We start from the raw sequence: 18,439 nt of genomic DNA, 5'->3' as shown, positions 1-18,439 counted from the left end.
TGAATGAATGAATGAAGAATGAATGAAAGTGACTTTCTCAAACTCCCTGCCTAAATGCTCATGAATGTGGCTAAAGATCTGTGCCTTCAGAGTGTATGAAGCTGGGAAGGACTTTTGTTCAGGCCTTCCAATCCCTAGCCCCTCATGGGTGTGATGCTGGAGAGGCAGAGGCTAGTAAGATCCAGCCTCTGCCATTTGGAGGCTCCCCAGAGTAGCAGAAATGCTCTGGTTACAGGGTAGCACCTTGCACTGAGCACACGGGTCAACAAATGGTATCTGTTGGCTGGTTTCATGGAGGAGAAAAACACCTGAGCTGGGTTTTGGTGTATGAGTAGGAGTTCATCAGGCTGATGAAGAAGAGGGCATAGCCTCTGCAAAGACTTGGAGGCCTGAAGGAGGCTGGCTTATTCAGAGGCTTGTCAGCAGTTGAGATATGGAGGCAGAAGCTGCTTCTAAGGTACAGTTCTCTGGTTTCTGCTGAGGCCAGTCAGCCTTCCAGGAAGTTTTGGTCAGCAGACACGGGGAAGAGACCAACTCTGGAGTTGCCTGTGTGCTTAACGAGTCTGAGAATTGGGAGACTGACCAACGTGCTCATTTCGGAGGCTCAGGGATCAGGGAGGGGAGGAAAGCCTTGATGCAAATGTCTAGGTTTGTCTTGCAAGAAACTTAGATTTTCTTTGGGTCTAGACACAGTAATCCCTGGTCCTTGGCTACTTTCCCTCCAGACGTGGCCTCAAGGTCACCCAGCCAACTGGTGGCAGAACCGAGGACTCCTGACTCCCAGCCAGGGCAGTGAGGTGGCGGGGCTGGCAGAATGGAGTCAGGGGGGTGGGGAAGAAGGAACCAGTACCGTCTGGGCCGTAGCTGATGGTGAGGAAAGCTAAGAAGGCAGGCTCGGGGGCCAGACGCACCTGAGTTTCGGGCCTGGTTTTGCCAACCCGTGAACCATATTACTTTGACCAAGTTGCCTCACCCCTCTGAACCTGTGTCTTCATCTGTAAGAGGGTGGCTACAAGAGCCCACGTCCTAGCATTGTTGAAAGGATTAAGGAAGAAAACAGCCTATTCGGTGTTCAGCCTGCCACATGTTCGTTGTTGTCTCCTCCTCATTCTCCTCTGAAACACTCTCCCAGACATTCTCCAAACCTCTCCCAGACATCCAGGCCTGGGAGACGGACTTGGGTCCAGGAAAACCCCAGAGAGACGGAGAAGGGCTCGGACACATCCGCCTAAACGTCAGCTTGATAATCTCGGGTACCTGGGCTCTGTTGTCTGCCCGGCCACTGGGGCTCTGAGGCCTCCCCAGCCACCCAGGTCCTGCAAGGATGAAGGAAACCCGCCCCTGATTCAGCACTTTGCACTGCATCCGGCCAGGCGAGCCATTAGCATGCGTGGAACCCTACCTCTGTCTCCAGGAAACACAGTCTGTTGCCTTACTAAGTCCCTTCATTATAAGGCTGGGAAACTGAGGCCTGAGGCAGAGAACATCACACCAAGGTCACCTAGCAACGTGGTGACCAAACCAACCCAAGGGACCCGATATCCCGACACCAGCTGCGGGCCCAGTGCAGTGTAACTGCCCTTGGCTGTGAGCCAAGCACCGTGCCCCGCCCCGGTGTCCTTCTTCTCCTTGAGGCAGCCTCTCCCAACATCCCCACTGCTGTCACGACGACGGTGTTATCCTCCCCTCTGGCATGTTCACCCCGAGCCCCCCTCTCTTATTCCCAGAGCCCACCTCTGTGCGGGGAGGAGAGAGAAGTTTCCACCCCTTTGCAAACATTTGCCCAGAGCACGCTTTCTTCGGAAAAGCAGCCTACAGCGTGTGGCTCAAGGGGGCCGCCTGGAGCCAGGCAGCTGGGCTCGGATCTCAGCTCTGCCCCTTACTGTCTCTCTGATCTTGGGCGCGTTATTTAACCTCTCTGAACCCTGGGTTCCTTATCTGCTGAGACAGGCTGTTACTATCCCCTCCTCAAAGGGTTGCGGTGAGGGTTCCCCGAGTTAGCATATGTCAAGGACCTAGCATAGCTCGTACCTCCGTATTAGCTTTTATTATTAGAGGTCTCGCCTGGTATTCCCACCACCTCGAGCCTCCCAGCTACACAGACGCTACAAACCTCTGCCCCAAACCCCGAAAGCCTTCTTGGCAACCCGATGTCCTGCTTTCTCACCACGAAGCGGTGCGGGAGGGGGTGAGGGGGGTGGGCAGGGGGCAGATGGTCTCTGAATATTCCGTATTCAATAGGAATATGAAGAACATGAGCTTGGACTTTTAAAAACCACCTGTCTCCTTTCCAGCCGAGCCCCACCTTCGTGTGGGCGGTCGTATGTGCACACACGCATACACACACACACACACACACACACACACACACACACTCATACCACACTCTCTGGCTCTTTGGGAAGCAAGGACTTCTTGTTTCCGTGAATTCACTGCTTCCCGGTCCCCGCCCCAGGGAGCCGCTGGGAGCATCCGTCCTTGTCGAATTCCAAAGGTAGCTTAGCAACAGTGCCACCCACCGAGTAACCCCGGGCGCCCAACGGTAACCTATTTTACAAGCGCCTTCTTCATCACTCACCGCCAGACTCCTGTCGGCACCCGGCACCCGCAGGAACCGCCGGGGCCCCCGTAGCGGGTAGTGGTCGCCACCCAGGCCCCGCACCGGCGACTCCCTCCGTGGTCCTGCCCCCTCAGCAGCCCGGCCCACCTCTTCCAGGAACCTTCCCGCAGCACCCACCCTCAAATCAACCTCCCAGATTTCCATACAATCTGGGTACTTTGACTAATCCCTTTTCCGAACTGTAATTTCCCCCGGGGCTTCTGTCAGCTGGATGTGGATTTTGTAGGATTTTTTAATTTTTTTTTAAAAAAAGGTAGAATTATGGGGTCAGCACTTATGACCAACTCCTGTGGGCGGTGAGATCTATTTTAGATATACAGCAGGATTAAAGTGGGGAGGAGAGCAGATTTAATTAAGTTGCTAATATTTAAAGAAAATTGATGAACTCCTGGTTTACGAGAAGCACAGGCGTGAACAGACCCCCTCATTCTGGGGGGGGAGGCTTTTTATTTGATTTGCTTTCCGTTTAAATCCTGGACTCGTTTTATTTGCGTAGCTGCGCTGTCCGTTTAATTGTCTTTAATAAGGAAAACGTACCTCTGCTCGCATTTAATTTTGATTTAATTAGGAGGAAGTAATTAATGGCCTCATAAATCCCATTTTTCAGTTCCCCCCGGGATGAGAAGCCATCACTCTTGTGTTTTCCACATTGTTTATGATCAAGGGCTGGGGCTTGAGGAGGGGGAATTTCCTCTGGGCCAGTCCACACTCGAGGAGGAGGCCGTGGAGGAAAGAACCCAGGATGCAGAGTGAGGCCTCAGGGTTGCCTCTTGTTAGCTGTGTGACTTTAGGTAGAATATAGGCCCTCTCTGAGCCTCGGCTTGCCAATCTGTGCAGTAGGGAGAGAAAAACCTCTGATTCACAAGATCATAATGAGACATCGGTGAGGATACGGGAAAGGGTCTAGACGTGTGTCTGGTGGCTCTTCTCCACCTGGGGTTTAACAGTGATCGGATCCTCCAGAAATCCCAGAAGGCAGCTGGGGAGTCTTACTGGCAGCTGTATGTTTTGTGTTCATTTATTCAACACGTTTTGGTGCCAGGCTGTGTGCTGGGTCCTGGGTAGATGGAAACGAACAGCCACATGCTTGGTCCTCAAGGCGCTCACGTCTCACACTCACAGGTGCATATACTCTTACACACATGCACACGCACACACTCCATTATCTCACTTCCCCCGTACTTTCTCTGCAGGCCCAGGCATGGGGAGTTCAGCGGCCATGAATCAAAGTTAGTCCACACCCCTGAGGCTCAGGACAGCTGGGGAGACAGATGTGCGACACTGAGGTGTTTGGGGGAGTGTGGAGCGGGGGGGGGGGAGGGGAGCGTGCGCAGGACGAAGTGGGGGTGGGGGGCACCTCAGAGGGTTGCCTGAAGGAGAAAACAAGCTAGGTTTAAAAGACAAGAAGGTAGGGGCGCCTGGGTGGCTCTGTCGGTTGAGCATCTGACTTCGGCTCAGGTCATGATCTCACGGCTCGAGAGTTCAAGCGCCGCGTTGGGCTCGCTGCCGTCAGCACAGAGCCCGCTTCGGATCCTCTGTCCCTTCCCTCTCTGCCCCTCTCCCACTCATGCTGTCTCTGTCTCTCAAAAACGAAATTAAAAGCAGACGACAGTACTAGAAGGTACTAGATGATGCCCCTGTCTCTCCATCAGGTCAGGATTTCAGCCTGTGGTCTTGTGTCAGGAGACGGGGACGAAGGGTGACCCTTACTCCCTCCTGAGACCGGAGTGGGAAAAGGAGACTAATTTGCATCAAACACCTACCATGTGCCAGAATCTTCCACACATTGTGTCATGGATATTTGGAGCACAGGGGAGCAACAGCGTGTCCTTTACAGATGAGAAAACTGAGGCTAGGAGAAGGGCAGCTTCTGGCTCAGGGCCACGCAGCAGGGCAGTGGAGAGGCTACTCCGGTGGCTGGTCCTGAAGCCAAAGCCCATCACCTCTCCTGATCTGTGATGTGCAGTCCTCTCCCAAATGATGGAAGAGAGGCTCAGGTAGAAGAGGCCGCCTGTGACTGGGGCCGGGACGAGGCAAACGGTGTGTGTGTCCAAGCCCCCTCCTCCAGCCAGACTGACAGATTCGCAGGGGCCACAGACGGACAAACTGCACTTTGGAGTCAAACAGATGTAGGCCCAGCTCAGTCTCCTCACCTGGGAAAGGGGGATACATTGATGTGCATCTAATTCCATCGTGGAATTAGATTTCTACAGAGGCCCCACAACACATCTGGCACATAGTAGGCGCTCTGTACATAAGAGCACTGTCCTCCAGCCTCCACTCACAACCGAGAGTCTTGAGAAGTGTCCTTCTGGGATAGAGACCCAGGTGCACTTTCTGACTCCGGAGCTGGGACCCAGGCAGGCTGGGCAGGCAGCCCCAGCCAGGCCCAAACCCGCAGCTCTGAGCTCTTAGTTCTGGCCAACGTCACTCAGCCCGGTCTGACTCTGCAGTCCCCGGAGGGTAGCCACTGGGCCACTGCGTAAGTCCCAGGTCGTTCTTCACAGAAGAACATCGGTGAGATCACCACTGGGTTCCACTCACTCCTCCCCACCCGTCACTCGTGAGTGATCCCTGCCCGGAGTCTGAGTTCACATGTAAGCAAGTAAGGTCTGCAGGGACAGGATAGAGAGCCAGGGGACAGAAAGGGAAGGCGGCGATGATCTACAGAGGGTTCGGGTCATTATGAAGTGCTCTCCTTTAAACCTCACTGCACCTGTGCCAGAAGGGTTTGATCTAGTTTTTCAGGTCGGCGAACGGACTCAGAGAGGAAAAATGAACAAGCCCACGATCCCAGCGTGGGTGAGTGATGGGATCAGGAGATCGGCTTCCCGAACTTAGCTGTGTGACACAGTGAATGACTTCCCCTCTCTGTGCTTTAGTGTTCTCATCTGAGAAATGGGGAGAATAATATATTTCCTAGGGCAGAGCTGAAAACTACTTAGATTATAGCTGTTAAGAATCACCCCCCAGGCTGTCTGTTCCACCACACGGCTCAGAAACGTTCACTGACACAACAAGCAGACGACACGTCTGATTGGAAAGTGCGTGGAGGCACTCGCGGACGGAACGAGTTGACCCTCTCCTCTCCCCATCTCCCCTGGGCAAAGGTGGAGGGAAGACATAAACAGCAAACAGGAGAGACGGGTCTCCTCATCCCCGGCACTGCCGATGATTCAGGGCTGACGTCCTGAGATAATTTTATTGGGGGCATTAAACTGAGTTATGAGGTTTTTACAATCCAGCCACTTATGAGAAATCTATTAACAGTAACTGGACAGGAAGAAGGCTTCTCAGTGGAGCCCAGAACGGGCATTAATTGGGGCAATCTATAACAGGACGGGGACCCGGAAAGGTTCCACCAGACGCCTCCATTTACTCCCCGCAATTTCTGCTGAGAATCAGCAGACTCGCCAAAAAGAGAGAGATGCCCATTAATCGGCTAATGAAATATGAAAATGTTTATGGGCCATTCAATCTTCCAAATGGCACTTCTATAATCCACCTTTCAGACACAGAGTTCCACCAGCAGAATTTATACCCGGGTTCCTCCCGCGTGGCAAGGGGTGGGCTTTCGTCCCTCTCCGTGACGACTTCATTGGCACCTGTTATCCTGCTGAGTGGGCTGGGGTACATGGCATCCTGGCCCAAGAGGGGCCTTAAGGATTCTGTCATTCGCATTCAATCTCTGTAGAAGCTTAGAGTGGGGCAGGGACCCCCCCCCCCAAGGTCACCAGCTTCATTGGATGATTTTCCCTGTGCTTAGAGCTGCCTCAGAAATTTGGGCATTGGAGGATCAGGACCTAGGTGTTTCCGTTTCGGAGAATAGCCTTCCTCCTGGTCCCTTGCCTAAGAAATCTGAGTTCAGTAAAAAGAGCCTGGGCTTTGGAGCCTCACAGTGCCTGGATTAAATCCCAGTTATATATAGCTAACATTTAGTAAATAATATAATAATAACGATAGCTACCATTTATTGGACACTTATTATGTCTCTGGCAGGGCTGATTTTCAGCTGGTACACACCAGTACAGTTGAGCCGGTCGTTAAGATAGTGGAAAGGTAAATAATCTCTCTCCTCTCCCTTGGCCCCAGTTGCCTCAGCATCTTGGACCTCTCCCTGATCCCGTAGCCACAGGGTCCTGCCTGGCCCAGCAAGGGCCCTGCTGCGATGCCAGGGCAGTGCCCCCGCCATGTTGGCTGGTAAATATCACGTGCCCCGTGGTGCCAGGCAAGTCCCCCAGCACCTCGAGGAGGGAGATGTCCGTGTGATCCACTTGTTACAGAGGAGGTGACTGGGGAGGCCCAGAGAGGTGCAGTGACTTGTGCGGGGACACCCAGGGGGATGATGCTCTAGCCAGGGCCACGTCGCACTGCCTCCTCCTCCCGGAGGGCTGCTCCCAGAAGGCTTGACGACGGAGTGAGAAAGCCCAAGCCGGAGGCCAGATCAGTTCCTCTAGCTGTCTGACCTTGAGCAGACCATCCCACTACTCTAGTCCTGAGGAGGAAAAGGAAAAAAGAAAACCAGCTGTAAAATAAGGATAGAAAACCTACTCTAGCAGGTCGTTTTTTGTTTGTTTTTTTTTTTTAAAGAAGTACGTGAATTGCTTAGCACAGCTCCTGGCACGGAGGAGGTGCCCCTTCAGTGTGCATTCCCTTTCCTCCCCCCTCCCTTTCTCTGCTCCCTGTCCCCACCACATGCCAGGCTCAGAGTCTGGCGGGGGTTGGACCTAGAACTCGGGATGAGGTCAGAGACAGCCATTTGGAAGCTTGTTCGAAACGCGAGCGCCGAGGCCCCCCCTCCAGACCCACTGACCTGCCGCCCCCCCCCCCCCCCCGCTGCCTCCCCAGATCCACTCGGACTCGGACGAGGGTGACGGGGCCATCAAGTATACCATCTCAGGCGAGGGCGCTGGGACCATCTTCCTGATTGATGAGCTGACGGGAGACATCCATGCCATGGAGCGCCTGGACCGGGAGCAGAAAACGTTCTACACGCTGCGGGCTCAGGCCCGGGATCGCGCCACTGACCGCCTGCTGGAGCCTGAGTCGGAGTTCATCATCAAGGTCCAGGACATCAACGACAGCGAGCCCCGCTTCCTGCACGGCCCCTACATTGGCAGCGTGGCTGAGCTCTCACCCACAGGTGGGCGGCGGGCTCCAGAGGCGCGGGGCTGAGCCAGGGCGTGGGGGAAGGGGAGCTACGGGGCTCTGAGTGGGAGCCTGCTGTGGGGACTGGCTGACACCCCAGAGGGGCAGGAGAGACCGGAACCGCTGCTCCAGGCAGGCAGGGGGTACGGGCATGAGCCCAGGTGCCCGCAGGGGCTCAGGCATAGTTATGACCCGGTCACAGCTGCGCCCCTGAACAAAGGCACACACATGACCTCGGGCACATTCACGGACACAGACCCCACACGGACACAGCCCTACGTATGGACGCAGCGACACACCCTGGGACACGGACACGCCCCACGTGCAGTCACGCACACGGGCCCAGCCCCACTTACAAGTTCGGCTGACCTGCACACGGCCCTTCCCCGGAGCTCAGCCCCACGCAGACCTCGAACGGCCCTTGGCCACAGCCCCTACACAGGCGCGGGTGCACCTGCCCACAGGCACACCTGTACCTGGAAACTGCCAGAGCCGAACACAGCTGAAACGAGGCCCAGCCACACAACCAGACATGACCTCACCCCCAGCACAGCCACATAGGACCCCACTCAGGAAACAGCCCCTCACACACATGGAGCTGACGCACAGACACAGCCACCCCTACAGAGACACGGGCAAAAGCCACAGACAGACGTTACCCTCCGCGGGCCAGGCTCCTCCAGAGTGTAGCTCCAGGAAGCCATGAATGTGGGTGCAGCCTGCTGTAAATACACACACACACACACACACACACACAGGTCCGCACGTATGCCTGGTGTGCATGTGCATTCACACGTGAGTGTGCAGTGACCAGATGTGGCTGGTCAAATGGCACTTTGAGGCCTGTGCGTGCACAGGACGTGCTATGTGTCTGTTTGAGTGCATTCATTCATTCACTTAACAAGCATGTACAAGGACCTGCTATGTGCCAGGCACTGAGAACATGGCATTGAAAAGGCAGACAAGTCTCCCCATCATGGAGGATACTTTCTGGCTGAGGAAGACAGGCGGGAAGCAAGTGAACACACACGTCATTGGTCTGGGAAGGCTTATCTGAGGAGATGACATTATATGGAGGCCTGAAGGTTGTGAAGGATGGGCCCTGGGGGAAGAGCATTCCAGGCAGAGGGAACCGTAGCTGCAAAGGCCCGGAGGAGAAGTGGAGAGGCGATCGGGTCGTGCAGCCTTGTGGACCATAGTCAGGGCTTTGCCTTTTATGCTGAGCGAGCCGGGAAGTCAGTGGAGAGGCTTGTTCAGAGGACGGATACAATCTGACGTAGTTTTAACAGGATCCCGTGCTGTGATGGTGGTGGGGCTGGCAGTGGGGCAGGGACAGAAGCAGAGTGCCCGTTGAGAAGGATATTGCAATTACCTGGGCAGGAAACGATGGCGGCTTGGAACGAGGTGGGACCAGTAAGGGTATAGAGAAGAGGTCGACTGTGAGGTGTATTTTGAAAGTACAGCTGAAAGCATTTGCTGATGGATGGGATGCGGGGTGCGAGAGAGAGACAATTCGGGGATGATTCCCGAGATTCTGACCTGGGCGATTAAACTGATGGGATTTCCATTTACTGAGACGGGAGGAGCAGCTGGAGGAATAGGTCTGGAGGACGGAGGGACATCAGGAGTTGGTTTCCATCGTGCTGAGTTGGAAGTACTGATGAGACAGCCAAGCAGAGACCTTGCGAAAGGCACTTCAATATATAGGCTTGGTGGAGAGATAAATCGGAAGTTGTCAGTAGCAAAGACCCGTGGACTTTCAGAGCCCAGTGATTACCTAGAAATCAATTTTGAAAATGGGGGAAACTGAGGCTCAGAGGGACAGTGATGTGTCCATGGTCACACGGCAAGTCAGGGGCAGCTCAAGCCCCTGACTTCCTTGGTCCTGCAGCCCCTACTCACCGACTCAGACTCTGGCCCTGTCTCGCTTCATCCCAAACGGACCAGAAAGACCAGAAAAGACCAGAAAGGTGGTAAGAGATGAGGCTGGAGAAGGAAGCAAGAACCATACCCGAAGGACTTGAGGGAGGCACCGAACCTGGGAAAGACTTAAGCAAGGGAGCGATGGGCATTTAGAAAGCTCCCTCTACTACAGTTCAGAGAACGGGTGGGGACAGGGGACTCAGAGGGAGGCATCCACCAGGCATCCACCACTTCACTCCCACTTCAACTCTGAGAGATGGCAGGACTGATGGTAGCATCCCCATTGGACAGATGGGAACGCTGAGGCTCAGAGAGGAGAAAATGTGCCCACCGTCACACAGCAAGTCGGTGACTGAGGAAGTCAGGGCTTGGGTCCCAGACTGTTGGAGTGGCAGTGTCTCTGTGTCAGACTTGGGGGAACCAAGGCCGAGAGAAGGGCAAGGGCACCTTCAAGGTCACCCAGATTGTTGGAGGCAGAACCCCCCCCCCCCCTGCACCCGCCACCACCGGGTTCATGAGTATCAGCCTCAGGCGCCCCTGTGCCGCCTCACCTCCCTCTCCCAGCCTACTGACTCTGACATTCAGCTCAGGGAAGAGTCGGGCATTGGGACTCAACTCGGACAAGCCAAGGAACCCAGGAGGGGGAGGGAGGAAGCAGAAATTAAATTAGTTTATTTCATTTGAGCAACTTTTTGAAGGGGAAGCAAATCTGACACCGGGGTGCTTGCGGAGACTGCAGGCAGCTTTGAAAATCAGTCACAATTACTGAGCCTCCTGATCTGGGCTGAGGAGGGCGGGCCCGACAGGCGGCACCAGGATCTGGGCAGCTTCGGAGATCAGAGGGAGCAGGGACGCAGCTTGGGACATGAAAGGCGGCGGCGCTCGCAAATTAAACCGCTCACAGCTTAAAAAGGAAGGGAAGTGTGCCGGGGGCCTCCGATGAGCCACGCTTCTGAGGAGGGGCAGCCAGGCAGGCCGAGCCTAATGCGGTGAAGGAGGTCCTGCGGCCGACAGTCAGGAGGCCTGGCTCCCTACGTGACCTTGGGCAAGTCCCTGCCTCTCTCTGGGCACAAAGTGTTCTTCTAAGCACCGAAGGGGTTCGTTCACGCAACAGACATTTACTGAGTGCCTACTCTGTGCCAGGCGTTGGGGCTGCTTAGGAAACCTACATGCATATACAGCAGGGAGACAGACAAGAAAGAAATAAACAAGCCAATATAGCATCAGCCCTGTGGTCCAAGTGCTGTGAAGCTAAGGGAACTGGGCATTATATTGGGGGAGTGCTATTCTAGAAAGAGGAGCCAGGGTGGCCTTTTTTTTTTTTTTTTTTAATAAAAGAGGACATTTGAAGGAACCAAGGAGCTATGTGAAACAGTGGCTTAATACTTTGTTGTGCACCCACATTACAGTGTATTGTTAAAATACTGACTGATGCCCCTATTCCCCCCAGGGTTTTTGATTCAGCAGGTCTGGGCTTTTAGAAATGTTTGCATTTTTTAAAAATTCCGAGGCGATGCTGCTATTGCTGGCTCAGGAACCACACCTGGAGAATCACTAAGCTGGAGGGAGACTGTTCAGGCAGCGAAAACAGCAAGTGCAAAGGCCCTGAGGCATAGTGTGTTTGTCACGTTTGAGGAATAGCAAGGGGTCAGTGTGGGTGAAGAGAGGAGTAAGAGAGGAGGGGAGGGTGTCCAATGAGATCAGAAGAGGTTCCGGAAGCCGGATCATGTAGGACGTTGTAGCCATTGAAAGGATTTTGGTTGTGCCGTGATCGAACTTATACTTTTAAAGGCCGACTTGTTGGCCACCATGTTGAGAATAGACTTTCGGGGACACGCTTGGAAGTAGGGAGATCAGCGCGGAGGCAGCTGCGATCGTGCGGGCGAGAGGTGAGGCTGATTCGTAGGCGAGTGTAGGGTTTAAGAAGCAATGGGATTCCGGATGCCTGTTGAAGGTAGAATCAACAGGGTTTGGGAGGGATTGGATATTGGGGGGTGAAAGAGAGACAAGGCAAGGATGATGCTGAGATGGGGAATGCTCCAGAAAGAGCAAGATTACAGCACAAAATTAAGACTCCACTCTCAGACATGTTAACATTAAGACGTCTTGGGGCGCCTGGGTGGCGCAGTCGGTTAAGCGTCCGACTTCAGCCAGGTCACGATCTCGCGGTCCGTGAGTTCGAGCCCCGCATCGGGCTCCGGGCTGATGGCTCGGAGCCTGGAGCCTGTTTCTGATTCTGTGTCTCCCTCTCTCTCTGCCCCTCCCCGTTCATGCTCTGTCTCTCTCTGTCCCAAAAATAAAAAAAAAATAAAATAAATAAAAAAATAAATAAAAAAAAAAAAAAAAAAAAAGACGTCTACCAGAAATGCCAGTAGAGTCGTCAAGGGGACAGTTGGATCTCTGAGTCTGGAGGTCAGGAGCTCGATCAGGGTCAGAGATTCAACTGTGGAAGCCATCAGCAGAGAGGAGGAACTTAAAGGTCGAGGCTGGATGAAACCAACAAGAGAGTGAGTTTCAAGAGAAAAGACTTGGACTGGACAATCGCTTCATGTTGGGGGCACCAGACCCCTACCCACGAGTGTCACAACCTGGCCAGGGGACAGCAAGTCTCCGCAGGGCTTTCATGCACGATCCAACTGCACCTACTTATTAATGCCAACTACGTATAAGACAGTATGCTTGGCACTGTTGAGGATGCAGAAATGAGAAGTTCAAGCCAACACACATCTATTAGCCACTGCTTTATTCTGGGCACTGCAGGGGATGTAAAGATAAGTAATTGAATTAAATCCACAAATGTTTATTAGCACCCATTATGTACAAGGCCTCCAGTATACTTGGCTCTGTCGGGGTTGCAGAGATGAGTCACCTAACTTAGCAAACATTTATTAGCACCTACTTTATATATATAGCCCCAAGGGGGTAGAAAAATAAGCAATTGCTTTCAATTCAATAAACACGTGTTAGTGCCTACTGGGTACATGGCAACTTTGCTAGGTATGTGGGGATGGAGAGATGAGCAAGACACTCCCCCTGACCTCAAAGTGGTGTCAGATCAGTTTCGTCTCTGGGGCCAACTCCGGTCGATTGGCAGTGACTGTAGGGTTGTGTTGAGAAGGAGTCTGAGGCCTCGTTCAAACTCTGGAGAAAACGCCGCAATCGATTAGTGATGTCTGCTGCGAGCAAAGGCAAGAGAACGGGGTGGCTCATTTGAAATTTTTTTTTTAACGTTTATTTATTTTTGAGACAGGGAGAGACAGAGCATGAACAGGGGAGGGGCAGAGAGAGAGGGAGACACAGAATCCGAAGCGGGCTCCAGGCTCGGAGCTGTCAGCACAGAGCCCGACGCGGGGCTCGAACTCACAGACCGAAAGATCGTGACCTGAGCCAAAGTCGGACGCTTAACCGACTGAGCCACCCAGGCGCCCCCGGGGTGGCTCATTTGGCAGAGGATTGGCATTGTTGGGCCCTGGGACTGGGGCTCAGTGGGCTGTGGAAATGGGCAGGGGCTCTGCCATGGCTGGTTTTTCCACGTATCCCAATTCCTCTGTGAGCAGCATCTTTAATAGATGGAAAAGAGGCCGTTTTGCAGTACAGTCCACGCTTCTTGGGACATTTACTAAATAACAGCTGTCAGCCAACACTGCTTTCGCAGAGCTATTTCCCTTTATCCTCACAATCCTGGGGAATAAGCAGGGCAGGTATTACTGTCCTCATTTAACCAATGAGGAAATAAATGCCGAGAGCGATAAAGTAACTTGCCTGAGTTTCCAGAGTAAGAGCTGGGGCCAGAACCGGACCCAGAACCCAGAAACGGAACCCAAGCCACTGGCCTCAGCCTGTGTGGGAAACAGCCAGGCACAGGGCCTTGACGGCTTGCAAAAAGCGCTTTCACGTCCCTGATCTCCTTTCACTCCGCCGGGCGCTCTCGGGTCAAGTGCTGACATGCCCATTTCAAAGCTGAAGAAACTGAGGCTCATGAGGGGAAGGAGATAAAAATTGGAAGAACGTACTCTCTGACTGCTGAATCCTGTGCTAGGGGGAGGGGGACGGTGGCAGGGAGGAAAGGAGGAGGGCAGGAGGCAGTGTGTTCCCCAAGGGTCTCATTTGGGGAGGGCAGCAGCAAGCTGGGAGCCTCCGATTGTCCTGTCTGCAGCCAGAGAGAGTGTGGCTCAGCAGCCCTCGGGCCCAAGCCAGGAATCAATCGCTGGCCTCTGCAGAGACAACTTCTAAAGATGTTTTTAATTAAAGTCCAGGAAGATCTATATGTGCAATATCTCCTTGCCTAGCAACGGCACTGGCTCTCACCACCCAGGATCGGCGGGGGCGGGGGTGGGGGGCAGAGGACAGGAGAGTTTTTGGTGGGGAGAGGTGGCAGAGAGGAGCAGAGGCCCTGGCCCTCAGGAGTCATCCCCATGGCCCAGGGAACCTGGACAGTAAAGACGGCATCCCTGCCTTTCTTTGTCGTTTCCATCAACAAATTATTCAACAAACACGAGCACCGTCCTAGGCCAGGCCCCGTGCAAAAGGGTATGGCACACAGTGGGTGCTCTGTAGATGTCGGATGACTGAATGGAACTGAACTGTAAGCAAAAAAAAAAAAAAAAAAAAATGTTTGCTTTCTGCAACAGGCAGAGGGATCCTATCGCAGACACTTGCAATGTTTCTGTCCCAAACAAACAAGGTGACCAGACTACTTACTAGAGGGTCCCCTTTAAACGTGGAAAGGACAGAGAGCACAAGGGTCTCACACTGGAATGGAGGAGAGTCCTTTCTCTCAGGGGGACAGATTAGGCTTCCACAAATATTCGAGGGTTGCCTGCACGGGTGAGCCGGTGGCTGGGACCTATGAGGAGAAAGGGAGGGGACAGTGTCACAGAGGTCACTGGAGCCCCCGGAGAAGTGTGTTGGCAACATAGGGCAGCCTCGTCCAACGGAGCCAGAATAGTTTCTTCTTTTTGTCCCCCCTCCCACTCTCTCCCACTCTCCTCTTGCTTAATATGTATCTCTGCCTGTCTCTGTTTCTATATAAGTCTACTTTCTGACTTTATCTCTGCATTTCTACTTCTTTCTGTCACATTCCGTGTTCCACTTTCTCCCTGTCTCTATGTATCTCTGCCTCTCTGCTGCTCATCTCTCTGTCTCTGTCCTAATTTCTCCCCATATGTCGGAGTATCTGTTTTCCCACTTTTCTTGCTGCCCGTCTCTCTGAATCTCTGCCCCTGTAATCCCTTGTCTCTCTGTCTCTGACCCATTTTCGAGCCCCTTCTCTCAGTGCCACCCTCTCTGTCACTTGTCTCTGGGCCTGCATCCTCCCCCTCTATCCCTCTATCCCCCTCCCCTGCAGCCACACTCCTGCATTCTCCAGCAAGTAATTAGGCTGCCCTGGCTGGGCGGGCAAAAGCTGTGGAGGCCAGCCCAGTGAGCCGGCGTTATAAGTGATGATCAAAGAGGGAGCTGGGAGGGAGAGTTTGAGAAGGGGTTTGTTTCCCGTGTAATCTGAACGTTCCCAGGGACTCGACAAGTGGTTTTTAATTTTTAATAGAAAGCATTCCGCGCCGTTCTGGCAGCAGCAGGGGGTGGGACTCATTTTTTATAAATGTTTGAGAAGCTAAATGTGAGCTGAGGGTTTCCCCAGGCCCAGCAGGGCAGCAAAGGGAGGTAGGGAAGAGGCAGGATGGTAATAATTACAAACATCTTCGTAATAATGACACTTGGTCACCTCGTTTGAGGACTCTGTTCTTTTCCAAAGTGCTTCTTCTCTTTCATCTCATTAAAGGGCCTCCCTCACCCAGGGAGGCAGGAAGGAGGAGGTGTTATCTCCATTTCACAGAAGGGAAACTGAGGCCCAGTCAGGTTACTTTTCCCACAGCCACGCAGCTGAGGAGTCGGCGGGGATGACTTCCTTAAAGTCCCCTCCATACAGCACCACCTCCTTCCTGAGCTAACTGGGACTCCTCCTGGGAGTCCCAGAGCACAGATAGTCAAGCTGAGGGGACAAGAAAAGAAAGAATTCTGGCCTGGGAACCAGGCCCTGGGTTCCAATTCTGACTCCATGACAAACCATGTCAGAGCCACCCAGATAAACCAGAGATGAGGGGTGACGATGTCCCCCCCCTCTCCTGATAATGGTGCCCAGGCATCTCCTACTCCAGGCCGAGGACGCAGCCCCAGAGACCTTCTGACCACGCAGAGAGAGGAGAGAGGAATAAACGACTGAGCGCTGCTACATGGTCAGCTTTAGCAGCCGGGTAAACCCATTATCTCTAGTCCTCGGAGCATCCCTGAGAGGCAGAGGGGCGTCCTCTAGATTAAAGGTGAGGAAAGAGGTCAAACAGGGAGAAAGATCTGACCAAGGGCACAGAGTGAGGAAGTGGTGGGATTTGAACCCAAGACTCACTGGTGCCAAAGCCCACCCAGGGTCATCTCCTCGCAGGAGGGTCTGCTGTCTCATGCTGGTTTTGCCTGGGAGGAGCACTGCTGACTTGGTGGCGTGTGTCACCCTTACTTCTTCCTTCCAGGTTCCGGTCTCAGTACAGGTGCAGTGAGTCCAGGAGGGTGACCTGGTGGCTCCAACAGACCTGGGTTTGAGTCCTTCCCTACCACTTACTAATGGTAGAACCTTGGGAGGGTCATGGAGCAAAGGCTCAATGACTCAGTTTCCTCATCAGTTCAATCAGGGGTTTGGTTTAGGGCGTCTGTTCTTAGCCTGGGATGCACTTTAGAATCACTGCGGGAGCTTTTAAAAATACCCTTGCCTGTGTTCCACCCCAGGAGAGCGCTGTTGAATTGGTCTGAGGTGGGGCTCAGCATCAGTTTTATTTTAAAGCTCCTAAGAGATTCTAATGTGCAGCCACGTTGAGAAACACTGGTTTCTGTGCTCTCCAAGGACCAGCCTTTCCATAGCTAACATTCCACATGGAACCCTGGGCCCTGAGATCCTGTTTGACCCAAGAATCACTTGGGCAACCCTTCCTATGCCAGCCTATAGGCCCTTGACCCCATGTAGCTCAACAGCTGGCTGGCATAAGCACCACGATGGTGACCAGCTCATCCTAGCCAATCCCAGTCCTGCCTCTGGAAGTCTGAGCTTGAACCAGCTGTTGGGCAGGAAGAATCCTGAATGCAGCTCCTTGCCATTCCCCTCCTCTACCCTCCCTCTCCTTTCTCTGACTCTTCCCTCTCTCACTTGCCTGTCCACTTCGACTCTTATTGACCTCCTACTTTATAAGGCCAGACACATGTGAGTTTTGATACCAGATCGGCCTGGGTTTGAATCCTGCCTCTTGCCAGGTGAACTTGGCCAGGCGCTGTCCTCAGTTCTGAACATGGGAAATCTATTTGTGTTCTCACAATGATCCTGAGAGTTTGGGAGTAATACTACCCTAATTTCACAAATGAGGAAATTGAGGCACAAAGGGCTTCATTACCTCACTCAGCCTCATTTCTCTGTCTGTAAAGGGGAAATCTTAATAGAGCTTACCTCAAGCTTATTTTGCAAATTCCATGAGATAATATACGTAAATGGCTTATTGTAGTATCTAGCACAAAGTAGTTATTCAATAAATGTAATCTATCATTCTCATCGGATAATGATATATAATAGTGGGGTTTGTTATCACTTATTATTAATTCACATTTTCACCCTTCCCTGTGCATAGCAGTTTCCTCATCTGTAAAATGGGACTGATGTAGGATTGTACTATGCTTGTTCCTATCAGCTCACAAGAGAGAAATATTGATTTTCTGTTTTGTGAGCCAGCTGATCCACATTGGTAGCTTGAAATTGGCCCTGGTGAGAGTATTTGGAAATCAACATGGAAATCAACAAACAGTACAGAGCAGGGCCTTCCTCCCCACCCATCTACCCCTTGGAGACGATGGTTAAACATTTACCAGCACAACACTGCATCCACATCATACAGTTGACCTGAGGACTAAAGGAGGGATTGGACATGATGGTCATTATAAAATACAAACTGCTGAATGTAGGGGGTATGACCCCGAGGTGGCCTCATAGCAGCCATAGGCCTGGCACCCTTTGCTCATTCTGGGCTACGGCTGACTTGTGAAGAAAGTAGGAGGGGGTCTGGAGCTAGGGGAGCCAGTGGTGAATCACTGACCCTTCACCATCCCCACGTGTCGGCATTAACTGTAATGGCTGCAATAAAGAATCCCGGATTGGGGAAATGATTCCATCATCCCCGCAGGAGTCCCTGGGATGCAGCCAGGGAGACAGGGAGAGAGAGGGAGAGAGAAAGAGAGAGAGAGAGAGAGAGAGAGAGAGAGATCAACCATGTCCCTGGGGAGTCACTCAGCCTGACATTGTGCCTTGTCCAAGGGTGGAGGGAACAGGCAGAGGGGAATGACAGGGAGACCCTCCCTCATAACAGTTACAACAGCTACTGTTTATTGAGCACACCCACCATGAGCCTGATGCTTTATGTATCTTCTCCCTTTGCAGCATGTCTGTGAGGGAGGCATGATTGTACTATTGTATACTGGCGTGCCTCTGCCTCCGAGACAACAACAACCTGCATTTACGGAGTTCTTAGCAAGGGCCAGGCACTGTCCTCGGTGCTGAACATGGAAATCTATTTGAATTCTCAAAACCAATCCCAGCAGTTTGGTAGTGCTATCATCCCCATTTCACAAAGGAGGAATTTGAGGCACAAAGGGATCTGTGACGTGCTCAAGGTCAAACTGCTAATAAGTGGTGGAGTCATCACTGATCACGATTCAGTACGC

The 18,439-nt window shown here is 52.9% G+C and overlaps 1 protein-coding gene across 1 annotated transcript in view; it reads left to right on the top strand.

The window, feature by feature from the left end:
* The window catches only part of CDH22 (cadherin 22), a 124,484-nt gene that overhangs the window by 56,414 nt on the left and 49,631 nt on the right, over positions 1 to 18,439 (top strand). Inside the window, exon 3 of the mRNA XM_058685827.1 lies at positions 7,469 to 7,763. Within this exon, the coding sequence (XP_058541810.1) occupies positions 7,469 to 7,763 (295 nt within the window). The remainder of the gene's footprint in view (positions 1 to 7,468; positions 7,764 to 18,439) is intronic.

This window comes from Neofelis nebulosa, chromosome 9 (genome assembly GCF_028018385.1).
Source record: "Neofelis nebulosa isolate mNeoNeb1 chromosome 9, mNeoNeb1.pri, whole genome shotgun sequence".
In the NCBI taxonomy this organism is placed as follows: domain Eukaryota; kingdom Metazoa; phylum Chordata; class Mammalia; order Carnivora; family Felidae; genus Neofelis; species Neofelis nebulosa.
The sequence above is the reverse complement of the archived record's forward strand: the minus strand, read 5'-3'. Positions and strand labels throughout refer to the sequence as shown.